The following is a 14171-nucleotide window of genomic DNA, read 5'->3' as shown; positions in this document are numbered from 1 at the left end:
CCGGATCTGTCCCCCATTGAGCATGTTTGGGACTGGATGAAGCGTCGTCTGACGCGGTCTGCACGTCCAGCACGAACGCTGGTCCAACTGAGGCGCCAGGTGGAAATGGCATGGCAAGCCGTTCCACAGGACTACATCCAGCATCTCTACGATCGTCTCCATGGGAGAATAGCAGCCTGCATTGCTGCGTAAGGTGGATATACACTGTACTAGTGCCGACATTGTGCATGCTCTGTTGCCTGTGTCTATTTGCCTGTGGTTCTGTCAGTGTGATCGTGTGATGTATTTGACTCCAGGAATGTGTCAATAAAGTTTCCCCTTCCTGGGACAATGAATTCACGGTGTTCTTATTTCAATTTCCAGGAGTGTATGTTCTGTACTTATATTATTTATCAATAATGTTATATATATATATATGTGTGTGTGTGTATATACTCCTCGAGTGTAAACATAGTAAACTAAATAGAGTATAGAAAAATTTGTTGCTCATGGCAAGTCCAATTGGCTCACCATAGCTGCCAAGTGTTTGCCCCTTTCCACCCCCATTGGAGGGTTATGTAAGACGTCCATGACTAAGGAATTTACTGCTAGCACACTCGAGCAGATGTAATTTTGATGGATTGCTCACACGCTGCCTGCAATATGTAAGCTATAAGAGAATCTCAGATCAGAGAGCAGAGTTGACTGCAGTAGGAACTGTGTGGCAAAAGGAGTAAGTAGTAGCTAGCAGTCTGGTGTATCAAGTTGGCTGAGCAGGTCGTGGGGAGAGATGGCGGTGCCTGAGCGATATAGTATAAGGTAAAAGCAGCCTCGTGCATATGTATTAATTGTTATATCAAGTCCCATGTAAATATTTTTAAATAATCTCTTAATAATAATCTTTCTTATAAAAATTAACTTTCACAATCATTCATCTCAATTTAAAGAATTTACTAATTTCTCCAATCCATGGTCATGCCGATTATTGTAAAGAAAACTCAGTTGTTTCTTTTTATACATGACAGATCTATGGCCAGCATTGCACTGGGCTGTGCCAGAAAAATTTCTTATAGGAGCAGATATACATGCGTTATCCGGCGACGTTATTGAGGTAAGAATTTTCAATTTATTCAGTATGATCTTTCAGGGCCATGACGCAGGACATCTAAATGTACCAGTTAAGATTCACAGTCAGTTAATTACTGAAAGGTTATATATGAATCACATTTTTTATTAGGAGGATCGTCTTTGTCCACCTGCTGTGCGGAGCACGATGAAGGAGTTCGAATGAACTGGAGAACGGAGCATCGCTCTGGGAAGAGACCGACGACCGGTTGCATCAGAGGCGGTTAACGAAATCGCTGTTGCTATGGCGTGCAATTCCAAATCGTCAGGCAATGTGTGTGCTGTGTCAAGACAGTTGGACCATTGTATGGACGGTGCGTCGAATCAATGTCAAATGTTATCTGTTCAAGATCCATGTAGTACAGCAGGTTGCACCACAGGACACACAACGACATGTTGACGTCGCTCTCCACTTCCTCGCAAGGACTGAAGTCGACCAGGGACCTGGACCATCCTATGGACAGACGAAGCAAATTTTTCTCTGACGAGTGAGGTGAACACACAGAGTGGGGATCTTCACCTCCAGTCACTGTGCATGAAGTTCTTCTGTATGATGAACGTGTCACCGTATGGTGTGGCTTCACGGATATGTTCATAATTGGCCCATGTGCAATGTGACTGCTTCGCCAGCATGTCACACCCTCCCTATAGGAGAGAGACACATCGAACTCAACAGTTTTCATACAAGATGGGGCCCCACTACACATCGGCCCTGAAGTTCACCTGCTTCTCCGACACACGTTTTGAAACTATCGAATTGTCAGCCGATCGTATCCAAAAGCTTGATCGCCATGGTCTCCTGATCTCATCTCCTGATCTCACTCCATGTGGGTTCTGGTTGTGGGGATACCTGAATGACAGTGTTCACCAGGGGATTCACAGATGTGCTGATCTGAAGTGCAGCATATTAAGAGAGATAACCAGCATACCTACAGACATGCTTCGTTCTGCTGTGCAGAATGCAGTCCTGTGCATTCAGACAGTTCTGGACACTGATGGGCGCCACATTGAGCCCCTTTTTGTAGCAGTAATGGTACCGATATGTAATGGTATGATGTACCATAGCAGCTCATTGAGTGTTTCAGTTCAAGTGATTCTGCATTTTTTCTCTTCCCCATGTCCTTGACATTCATGCTACCAAGTTTGGTATACATACGGTAATTAGTTTTCCTGTCATGACGTGTTAAATAGAGAAAATTTAATTATAACCACCTGCTACTCCAAATGTTTAGGGTTTTGTGTGCTCAACCTGCTGCGTTTATGAGTTCACGTGATGAAGTAGTGATATTTCCATGATGTCACAGAACTTGTGTTGCGATTGGCTGACTTGAGCAATCCAAACAACTGACACGGTAATTTACAAATGGTATTTGTTGTATTTATACTTGTGTATTACAAAAGTACCAACTTTAAATGATAAAGCGCAGTTTGGACGTCTGATATGTGAATGAAGAAACACAAAGTATAGCATTCCATCAGAGCTACTCTCTTCGTGTGTTTATTGTTGTATGTGAACGCAGGAAGAGGGCTTCTAAGTATAGTTTGTTGAAGGTTGCATCCGGTAACTTATTATATGTTAACAATACATTATTTTCCCTACAATTATGATTCCAGATGTGCTAGAAGCACAGAACACGCTTAGAAAATTTTGAAAGGCCACATACCATTGTAGCGGTTGCCGGCTCCCAAAGTTTTGGAAACTACATTACGTACATTGAATTAATCCTCATTGTATCAGGCAGAAGTATTATTATATTAGTTAGGCCGGTCGATTAGTAGGGGGGTGGGGGGGTGGGCAGATAGTAACGAGCCAGATAGCCAAGAGTCTAGCGAAAATACAGGTACCCCTACAACTTATCTTTTCGACGTTAAAACTCAACTAGAAATGAATCATTGCATAAACAAACACATAGGTATGTCAATATTGTTTCACACCTAAGAATTACGTCTGTTCTGGAGTTTTTAGTAGTATGTCAGGATCATACGAGGAAAGTATACTTGTGTATTACAAAAGTACCAACTTTAAATGATAAAGCGCAGTTTGGACGTCTGATATGTAAATGAAGAAACACAAAGTATAGCATTTCCATCAGAGCTACTCTCTTCATGTGTTTATTGTTGTATGTGAACGCAGGAAGAAGGATTCTAAGTATCGTTTGTTGAAGGTTGCATCTGGTTTATTAAGTTTTCAAATTTATACTGACTTTTTGATCACTCGGTATATGCGCACCCTCTTGCCGCCTTCTTTGTGCTCCCGGCATGTTAACTCTGTAAAGGTTTTGTGTCTTTGTGTGCTCTGGACACGTTAACGAGCGAAGCACTTAGCGGCCAGGTAACCGCACATCCGCATTGGCCACTCGACGGCCTTCCATCGTTCGGCCTGTGTGCGTCGGCTGCCCTTCCCTTATATGTGTTGCTCCTTTCATCTTCTTCTTTGACTGAGAAAATGGAACCCCATTGCGGTTCTACAGAGAAAGTAATCATGAAGACGGTGACACGTAATTACATCTGGTACTTGGCATCACAGGGTTAAAGAAATTGAAGCAGAGTATCACACACTTCCTTATAAAAACCAATGCCACAATGTAGCTAGGTAGACTAACTGGCAGGTTGATATCATTACATGGAGCAATAATGCATTCTAAAGGTTACGAATAAAGGAAAGATCTCAGTGGAAACTGTAATAATTAAAACATTTAGTTACTTAGTGGTTACATCTTGTGACATAACAAGCAGATATCGGTTAAAGCTGAACATCTCACTTATAATATCGTAAATATTAATTTTTCCAATGCCACAATATACTTTTCTGACTATATATTAAAATCTGTTGCAGAGCTACATCTTTCTATCGAAAAAATTATAATTACATCTATATCTTGATAGATAAAAATGTTTCAAGTATTAATGATACGGCAATATACTTACCTCTTCGAGTGCTATCATTTGCATAAATGCTAAAGAATGAAATTCTTTCGCCAAACAGTTTTCTTAAAATCAGATGATATGTATTTCGCAGTGCTCAGCATGACCACTGAAGCACGTCGCCGCAATTCGCGTTAACTGTTCTGTAGATATACAGAATAACCAATATCCTGAGAACGTTGGCATATATCGTTCTGCTCTCAGCTTTAAATACGATTTCGATATCTCAGTAACATATCATTCACTGAAATAAATGACGTAAAACGAACCACACGCAAAGTCTACGCAATGTGTTTTCACCTCTGCAAAAATCTTAAAAAATCGTGCAATACCTTACTTCCTTGAAGGGAGCACGCTAACTAAGACGAATAATCCAGTTGTTTATCCATATAAGATATACTGTAAGATGTGAAATTCTCAATTTTCTTTCTCAAAATGGTTTTCTTAAAATCAGATGATGCATTGGTTTTTATAAGGAAGTGTGTGATACTCTGCTTCAATTTCTTTAACCCTGTGATGCCAAGTACCAGATGTAATTACGTGTCACCGTCTTCATGATTACTTTCTCTGTAGAACCGCAATGGGGTTCCATTTTCTCAGTCAAAGAAGAAGATGAAAGGAGCAACACATATAAGGGAAGAGCAGCCGACGCACACAGGCCGAACGATGGAAGGCCGTCGAGTGGCCAATGCGGATGTGCGGTTACCTGGCCGCTAAGTGCTTCGCTCGTTAACGTGTCCAGAGCACACAAAGACACAAAACCTTTACAGAGTTAACATGCCGGGAGCACAAAGAAGGCGGCAAGAGGGTGCGCATATACCGAGTGATCAAAAAGTCAGTATAAATTTGAAAACTTAATAAACCACGGAATAATGTAGATAGAGAGGTAATAATTGACACACATGCTTGGAATGAGAATGGGGTTTTATTAGAACAACAACAACAAAAAAGTATTGCTAGACGCGTGAAAGATCGCTTTCGAGTGTCGTTTGGTGATGATCGTGTGCTCAGCCGCCACTTTCGTCATGCTTGGCCTCCCAGGTCCCCAGACCTCAGTCCGTGCGATTATTGGATTTGGGGTTACGTGAAGTCGCAAATGTACCGTGATCGACTGACATCTCTAGGGATACTGAAAGACAACATCCGACGCCAATGCCTTACCATAACTCTGGACATGCTTTACAGTGCTGTTCACAACATGTTTCCTCGACTACAGCCGTTGTTGAGAAATGATGGTGGACATATTGAGCATTTCCTGTAAATAACATCATCTTTGCTTTGTCTTACTTTGTTATGCTAATTATTGCTATTCTGATTAGATGAAGCGCCATCTGTCGAACATTTTTTGAACTTTTGTATTTTTTTGGTTCTAATAAAACCCCATGTCATTCCAAGCGTGTGTGTCAATTTGTACCTATCTATCAACATTATTCCGTGATTTATTCAGTTTTCAAATTTATACTGACTTTTTGATCACCCGGTACATGTCGAGAGCACCTGTTGGAAGGATCAAAGGAGCGCGTAAAGGCGTCCAGAGCACCCAGGGACAGAAGCAGCAGCGCATTTTAACATGTCCAAAGAGCAGTCAAAGGCATAAGAGACACCAGCCATCACCAGGATTTCTCGCTGATGGAAGAAAGGTACAGAAAGTACTGGATTGATGGTACATCGAGTGATGCTTACTGAATGACAAAAAGGGCGTCAGACCAAAAAGGAATGCTGTTAACGAATTTGATGTTTCTTCATCTATTTTCATGTTTTCTCGTAAGACACATTCCATAGATATGATCTAAGAAGAGAGGTAGTTGATGAATTTATACTTAATTTCAGAGATCTGTGAACCTTAAAATAGCAAAGAAACCTGATTTCACTCATCAGAACAATAAATTTTTCTAAATCTGTAATGAGTGTATAATCTGTACTTGTCCTGAACAGAGTTTGTCGGTGTAAGTTGAACAAATAAGCGCTGAATGTTGCTCTGTGGTGAAATCTTCCACCTCAAAATTATAAAACGTAAAATAACTGCCTTTAATGGATTAAAGGACAAGGTATGGACTACTTACCAGAGGAAGTGGCTTCCGCTGTTTCTCTAGATGCAGCCCCGTCAGCTCAATGATATTAGGCAGCAACGGTCGAGGATAGTTCATACTAAAATGATTATTTACAAGGAGGAGGCTGAAATTCCTTTCAGTTTCGTGCACTGACGGATGACCAGGACCGAAATATTTCGTTTGAATCTTCTCTTGCATTGGAACCACTACGTAGTTGAATACGTATTGAAAGTGTGTTGTTACGTAGGTGCTATACAGTCTTTCCCAGAAGGACATGTGGTCGGTGTAGCCCACCATGAAATCAGGGGAATAGGCAGGGTTGTTGGGATTCCCAAAAGAGGAGAGTACAGGAGAGGGCGCGCCCAGAGAGACAAAGCCTATCATTGGCGGGGATCCCATCTGGTGAATCAGACCATAGTAACATTGGAACATTAACCTCTCCAGGATAACAACGTCGAAAGACGGCTGCGATCTGCAAAACAAAATTAAGACATGGACAGTCTTTCGAAATCTACCCTTATAGTGGTATTATAAAATGGCATACATTAAATGCCGTGGGAATCTCATACTTACTGGATGAAATGCTGCACCTGCGGCGACTCCAGCTGAATTTCACACAATTTTCCCACCGTAGGAGCCCATAGGTCTATCACTTCGATTGGACTTTGGTCTGACATTGACACAAAGTCAAATTCTGACCTCATGTAGTCGTATGACTTTGACAAGTCTACTTCTTTATAATTCTGGATACTTTCCTACGGACAAAAGGCAGAAAAAAGAAGACAAATCATAAAGACGTAATCTGGGAATGTGTCTCATTGTATTATACTTATCTTTGGTTTAAAATACATGCAGGAAGCATATACGTAATATTACAAAGGCAATACAGGGTTATTAGAAATGATTGAAGCGATTTCACAGCTCTACAATAACTTTATTATTTGAGATATTTTCACAATGCTTTGCACACACATGCAAACACTCAAAAAGTATTTTTAGGCATTCACAAATGTTCGATATGTGCCCCTTTAGTGATTCGGCAGACATCAAGCCGATAATCAAGTTCCTCCCACACACGGTGCAGCATGTCCCCATCAATGAGCCAATTTTCCAGCATGTCCAGATACACGTGTCCTGTAATGTTTTTTTCGCAGAAGAAAAAGGGGCCGTAAACTTTAAACCGTGAGATTGCACAAAACACGTTAACTTTTGGTGAATTGCGAATTTGCTGCACGAATGCGTGAGGATTCTCTAACGCCCAGATTCGCACATTGTGTCTGTTCACTTCACCATTGAGAAAAAATGTTGCTTCATCACTGAAAACAAATTTCGCACTGAACGCATCCTCTTCCATGAGCTGTTGCAACCGCGCCGAAAATTCAAAGCGTTTGACTTTGTCATCGGGTGTCAGGGCTTGTAGCAATTGTAAACGGTAAGGCTTCTGCTTGAGCCTTTTCCGTAAGATTTTCCAAACCGTCGGTTGTGGTACGTTTAGCTCCCTGCTTGCTTTATTCGTCGACTTCCGAGGGCTACGCGTGAAACGTGTCCGCACGCGTTCAACCGTTTCTTCGCTCACTGCAGGCCGACCCATTGATTTCCCCTTACAGAGGCATCCAGAAGCTTTAAATTGCGCATACCATCGCCGAATGGAGTTAGCAGTTGGTGGATCTTTGTTGAACTTCGTCCTGAAGTGTCGTTGCACTGTTATGACTGACTGATGTGAGTGCATTTCAAGCACGACATACGCTTTCTCGGCTCCTGTTGCCATTTTGTCTCACTGCGCTCTCGAGCGCTCTGGCAGCAGAAACCTGAAGTGCGGCTTCAGCCGAACAAACCTTTATGAGTTTTTCTATGTATCTGTAGTGTGTCGTGACCAGATGTCAATGAATGGAGCTACAGTGAATTTATGAAATCGCTTCAATCATTTGTAATAGCCCTGTATTTCAAAATCACTGAGTGTCACTTGATCTTTGGTCTGGAAATTGGTTTGGTACAAGAGGGCAAAAACTGTAGAGGAAGACAGATATTGGAATACGTCAAGCAAATAATTGAAGACGTAGGTTGCAAGTGCTACTCTGAGATGAAGACGTTGGCACAGGAAAGGAATTCGTGGCGGGCCACATCAAACCAGTCAGTAGACTGATGACAAAAAAAAAAAAAAAAAAAAAAAAAAAAATCCTCTTTCCTCAAGTCTAGCCTGAGGAAGTCTCTTAAACTATTGCAGCTTACATTCTTTTGAACGTACTTGCAGTATCCAAGTTTTGGTCTCCTGCTACAGTTTTTAAAAATGGCTCATATGGCTCTGAGCACTATGGGACTTAACTGCAGAGGTCATCAGTCCCCTAGAACTTAGAACTGCTTAAGCCTAACTAGCCTAAGGACATTACACACGTCCATGTCCGAGGCAGGATTCGAACCTGCGACCGTAGCGCTCGCGCTGTTCCAGACTGTAGCGCCTAGAACCGCTCGGCCACCGCAGCCGGCTACAGTTTTTACCCCAACATTTCTCTCCACTACAAAATTACCAATTTCTTGACATCGCATGCTGTTTTCTGTGTTGTACCGTCAATTTCTTTTCTCCTCGACTATATTCAGTAACTCTTACTTAGTTATCCGATCTACACATCTAATCTTCAGCATTCTATCAGAATGCTTATTTTACACCTTTCAGTTACGCATAAGGCTACACTCCAAGCAATTACTTCTAGAACGTTCACTTAAATTTATATTCGATGTTAACATTTATCTTCATTAGAAATTTTTTTATCACTAGTTGAAGTGTGAATTTGACATTCTCTTTATTGCTCCCTTTGTCAGTTATTTTTCTCCTCCAGCAGCAAAACTTGACTGTTACATTCAGTGTTTCATTATCTTTTCTTACTTCCTCACCATCATCTGATTTAATTAGAGCGCAATTGACGATCCTTATTTTTCTTTCATTTGTGTGCGTTAAAATCTGTTTTCAAGACAATACCCATGCCATTAAACTGACCTTTCATGTCCTTCGCTATCTGTGATGGAATTACAGCGTCATCAACGAAGCTAAAAGTTCTTATTCCCTGTCACTAAACCTTTATCCCTTTTAGAAATTTCTTCTTGGTTTCTTTGTCAGCCTGATGAATGTACAGATTGAATAACATCAGGAATATGTTACAACCCTGCCTCACCTCTCTTCCCGACTACTGCTTTCCTTTCACAACTTTATACACTACAATCAGATTCCTGTAGCAAGTTGTAGATAATGTTTCACTCCCCATAGTTTATCCATGCTACCTTCAGAATATCTTAGAGTGTATAGCGATTAACATTAATAAAAGCTTCCTAAGTACCTACAAGCTCTAAAATGTAGGTACTCTATCTGCGTCTGCTCTGATCTGGAATCTCATTGAAATGAGTAGAATTGTCTAAAGTCACGAGTCCCGCTTCGATCTGAGCCCCGTTTACCGGCGATGGCGTGTCTGGACACGCTCCGGACAGCGGCCCGGTTCCAGCCTGCCTCTCATCTTCCATACGGCCCGACAACCAAGAGTGATGGGCGGGGTTGTCATTTTATTTCCTACATCTACATCTACATGGATACTCTGCAAATCACATTTAAATGCCTGGCAGAGGGCCATTTGGTTGCCATCCGTGGCACCTTTACACCACAGAGGTACGTCGAGGATATGCTACTCCTGATTCTGTTGCTCCTTACGGTAAGGCATCCTGGGCTTAGATTTCAGTAGATAAAGCCTTCCCTCACACGGCGACGGTATCCACTGCTTGTCTTCGCGCTTACCAAACTCTGCCTTGGCCAGCAAGATCATGTGATCTCTCGCCAATTGAAACGTTTGGAGGATTATGGCCATGGTCCTCCAAACATATCGGGAGTTTGACGATCCAGCGTGTCAGTTGGACAGATCTGGCACGATATCCCTAAGGAGGACATCCAACAACTCCAAGCCGAAAAACTGCTTGCTTGATGGCCAGAGGTGGTTCAATGCCTTATTGACTTACATTGTGAAGCTATTTCTCTTGAACAGATCATCCAATTGTCCTGAAATTGTAATCATTTGCTTGTCTGCTCGTGTACATTACTTCAACCGATTCCTGTCCCTTTCGGATAATTTCTTCGTCGTTTGTCGCTTTGTTTTTGTCTTATAGTGTATTAAGTCAGATGCCTGTTTACCTATAGAATACAAGGTTGATAATGGTAGAAGAGGTGTATTCTTTTTCTCTTTTTCCTCTCTTCTTTACACAAACGTCATTCAGCCAAGTACAATCGTTATAACAAAGGATTGATACTATTAGTACTGAGAGCCTAGATCGTGAGTCAAAATTAGAAATTTTTCTAATTTAAATGTTCATTTAACTATTCCCGGGTAAAGTAAGCTAAATAAGTATAAAATTAAATGGATGTTTATATATGTTAGTTGCCTAAATGTTTGCATGGCAGCTGGATCGTTGATAGCCCCTTAAGTGGTTCTGTTCTTCAGTCTGAAGACTGATTCATTGGAACTCTCTATGCTACTCTGTCCTGTGCAAGCTTCCTCATTTCCGAATAACTACTGCAATCCACATACATTTGAATCCGTTTATTGTACTTGAATTTTGGTCTCCCTCTACAATTTTTACCACCAACACTACCCACCAAACTGACAGTACCTCGATGTCTCTGAATGTGTGCTATCAACCAATTCCTTCTTTTATTAAAGCTATACTTTCCTCCCTATTTATATTCAGTACCTCGTCATTAGATACGTGATATACCCATCTAATCGTCAGCATTCTTCTGTAGCACCAATTTCAAAAGCTTCTATTCTTTGCTTATCTAAACTGCTTATCGTCTTCCATTGGAGACTGCACTTGAGACAAATCCTTTCAGAAAAGACTTCCTAACAATTAAATCGACGTCAACAAATTTCTCTTCTTGTGAAACCCATTTCTTGCCATTGCCAGTCTACATTTTACAACCTCTTTACTTCGGCCATCATCTGTTACCTTACTCCTCATATAGCAAAAAATCATCTACTACCTTTAGTGTCTCATTTCCTAACATAATTTCCTCAACGTCGCCTGATTTAGTTCGACTGCACACCATTACCTTGCTTTTGCTAATGTTTATTTTATATCCTCCTTTCAAGACACTGTCCAATGTGTTCAACTGTACTTCCAGTCCTTTGCTATCTCTGACAGGATTACTCACCAGAAAACCTCAAAATATTTATTTCTTCTCCCTGAACTTTAATTTTCTTCTCAATATTTTAGTAACTCAGGAGGTAGTAGCATTATCCTTGAGCGGCAAGATTTCTTTCAGGTGGTTTTAATGTACACAGCCGGAAAAAATTAGTATACCTCGAAAGAGGACGTCGTTTTTGATCTGACGACGGTATTTGCCACCTGGGAGATGGTAGATGTACCAATAATGGTTTCAACGTCGTCCGCCAACATATACTGTAGTGGCATAGCTACCAGAACTCCATTAGTGTCCAGCCTTTAATAGGGATTACTCACGGCCATAAGGCTCAGTGTGGTGTAGTTGTGAAACAAGCAGGCAACCATGTTACAGAGACGCATTCATGCTTCCTACAGGCAACTGAGTGAGTTTGAAAGTGGTCAAATTGTGGCCCTCTGCGTGGTGGGATGGACCTTTGGGAGAACTACCACACAAGCTGGACGTGCTGCGTGCAGCAATGTTGGTATCAGTGGTCACGTGAGCATTTCCACATCCGTAGACGAGTTCTGGACGTTCACGCAGCACAGACGCCCGCCAGGATCGTCGTATTGTAAGGGCAGCAGTGGCATCTCGTATAGCTAACACAGCACAGATAACAGGGCTTGTCAATCCGAATGTGTCAGCACGAACTGGTTATCAGCTGGACTGTGGGCACACACACCTCTAGCCCATCTTCTACTCACGCCACAGCATCGACTTGTACTGCGTGACTGGTGCCGTCAGAGGGTCACTTGGAAGATGGAATGGCGCGCCGTGGTCCTCAGCAATGAAAGCAGTTTGTGTCTGCATGCAACTGATGATCGTTTAATCATACTTTGTAGGTTTGGTGTGCTCTGTCTCGTAGAGTGCATTCGTCCGAGACACACTGGCCCATCCGATGCTTTATGGTCTGGGGTGCGATAATCTACGACTCTCGTTTACTGTGTTTCTGGAAGAGACGCTAACCAGTGCACGGTACGTGTCATTCTTGCAACAGGAAGGTGATATGTGGCTCCAACACGATAATGCTTACGCTCAAACTGTTCGTGTAACCCAACGTGCTCTTCAAGACGTGCAGAACTTCCCTGGCCAGCACAATCTCCGATCATCTGCAATCGAGCACGCATAGGGTATGATGGGACGAGAAGTAACTCGTGCGCTTCGTTCACCAACAACTCTTACAGAACTACGTGAACATGTCGGGTAGGAGTGGCACAACGTATCCCAGGACAGCATTCCAATTTGTACAATCGACTGGATGCCAAAGTCAGTGCCTGCATTACCGCCCGTGGAAGTTACACCACATACTAATATTGGTGTTTCAGTATCGGTCGATAAACCTCAGAAATGGTAGTGCTATTGATCTGTAAATGTAGTCATATCACGTACTCCATATGCAATATTGCGACAATAAATTCGAGTGAATTAGAAACCTCCATTCAGGAGAAACCGCAACATTCATTCTACAGACACTAAACGAAAGAACGATTTGCAGTTGGTAACTCTTCGGTAGGCATTCTACAGAGAGATGTACACTATTCAGCAGTTTCCATTTTCAATAGGTTTCCTGTGAATCTGAAAAACTTAAATGACCCCAAGTCCAAATCTAAGTTGAAAGGCTTTCTTGTGTCCTACTACTGTTGTGTACTGGAGTTGAGAACTTTTATTTGTAATCTGTTTCTTAGTCGGGGTTTATGAATTGTTCAGTTCCTTTTGTCTATAATTTTAATAATCATCGTCTGTAAACTGTGATTGAGACGTTCGGACCAACTTTTCTCGATCCGAAGGGACATGGCAAATAAATAAAAAATAAAATTAAACAGCTAAGGCAGTGATGTTCTACGAGAAGTCTCCACAGTTTTCCAATAAGGCCAGAAAAGGAAGATGAAGTAGCAGTCAGTGGGCACAGCATGCGTGTCAAGTCGGTGGGGGCTGAAATTCGTGTTTTTTCAGGTTTTTACATAATTCATTGGTAACAGCATTTACACTGAGAAAGCTACCTGCAGTAAAGCCAAATTTAGAAAAATCTTGTAAATAACATAAATTTTGATGAACATATTATGGTATTAATTGAGGTAACCAGCAAAATTTCATAATTTCATGCCAAAAACAAGAAGCTACTCTTACGGTTTTCTTAAGCTATGCTTTTCTTCCTATTAGTCAACCAGGTACTTACCCTTATGGGATCAGTAGTCATTAGTGTCACGTGGTGGCCTCTCTTGACGAGCTCGAGAGCTATCAGTCGGAAGGGCAGCTGGTGGCTGATGGAGGGCGTCGGGATGATGCCCAGAATTCTGGCCGAGTTTGCCATTCGGGTTGCCATAGTCAGCAGCAAGAATAGAGTTGAGAAGTTCGTCATTGTGGGTATGTCAACTGTATACCTGCAAATACCAGCACAGTTTCAGTGTAATGCTACATACTTGCCTAAGACAACAAAATACCATATTAATGATCACAGGAGAGGTAAAGAGTGATGATATCGACAGAAGGCGTATGGTAATTTAGCTTAACTATATGCACCTTCAGAAAACTGTAAAATTATTTACATTATTTGACACATAAGTTAAGAGAAGCACGCGAGCACTCAGATGTGAAATGAATCCGCTACCAAGCTCGCAGGCGATGTAGTGATACTCAATGTAGTGATGCTCTTAAAGGACGTGACGGGCGGGATCAGGCTTAGTGGCACAGTGGTCAAGGATTGAGATCATCCCGACTGTCCAAAATCCAGTGCGTTTATTATGGGTAGTCACTCGCAGATATAAAAGTAACTTACGGTGCAATCCATGCAAGTATGATATGGTCAGTACTTTTCATGTTACATACGGAGCGTGATTTTAACAATAGTTGATTGACAATTCATAGAGGACAACATATGTTGAAACAACACGTGTTAG

The 14171-nt window shown here is 41.7% G+C and overlaps 1 protein-coding gene across 1 annotated transcript in view; it reads right to left on the bottom strand.

Moving 5' to 3' along the window:
- The window catches only part of LOC126354603 (UDP-glycosyltransferase UGT5-like), a 54617-nt gene that overhangs the window by 31852 nt on the left and 8594 nt on the right, over positions 1 to 14171 (bottom strand). Inside the window, exons 2-4 of the mRNA XM_050004355.1 lie at positions 13451 to 13655; positions 6654 to 6835; positions 6093 to 6552 (exon numbers count right to left, since the gene is read on the bottom strand). Of these exons, the coding sequence (XP_049860312.1) occupies positions 6093 to 6552; positions 6654 to 6835; positions 13451 to 13633 (825 nt within the window). The 5' untranslated portion in view covers positions 13634 to 13655. The remainder of the gene's footprint in view (positions 1 to 6092; positions 6553 to 6653; positions 6836 to 13450; positions 13656 to 14171) is intronic.

Source organism: Schistocerca gregaria, chromosome 3 (genome assembly GCF_023897955.1).
Source record: "Schistocerca gregaria isolate iqSchGreg1 chromosome 3, iqSchGreg1.2, whole genome shotgun sequence".
Classification (NCBI taxonomy): Eukaryota; Metazoa; Arthropoda; class Insecta; order Orthoptera; family Acrididae; genus Schistocerca; species Schistocerca gregaria.
The sequence above is the reverse complement of the archived record's forward strand: the minus strand, read 5'-3'. Positions and strand labels throughout refer to the sequence as shown.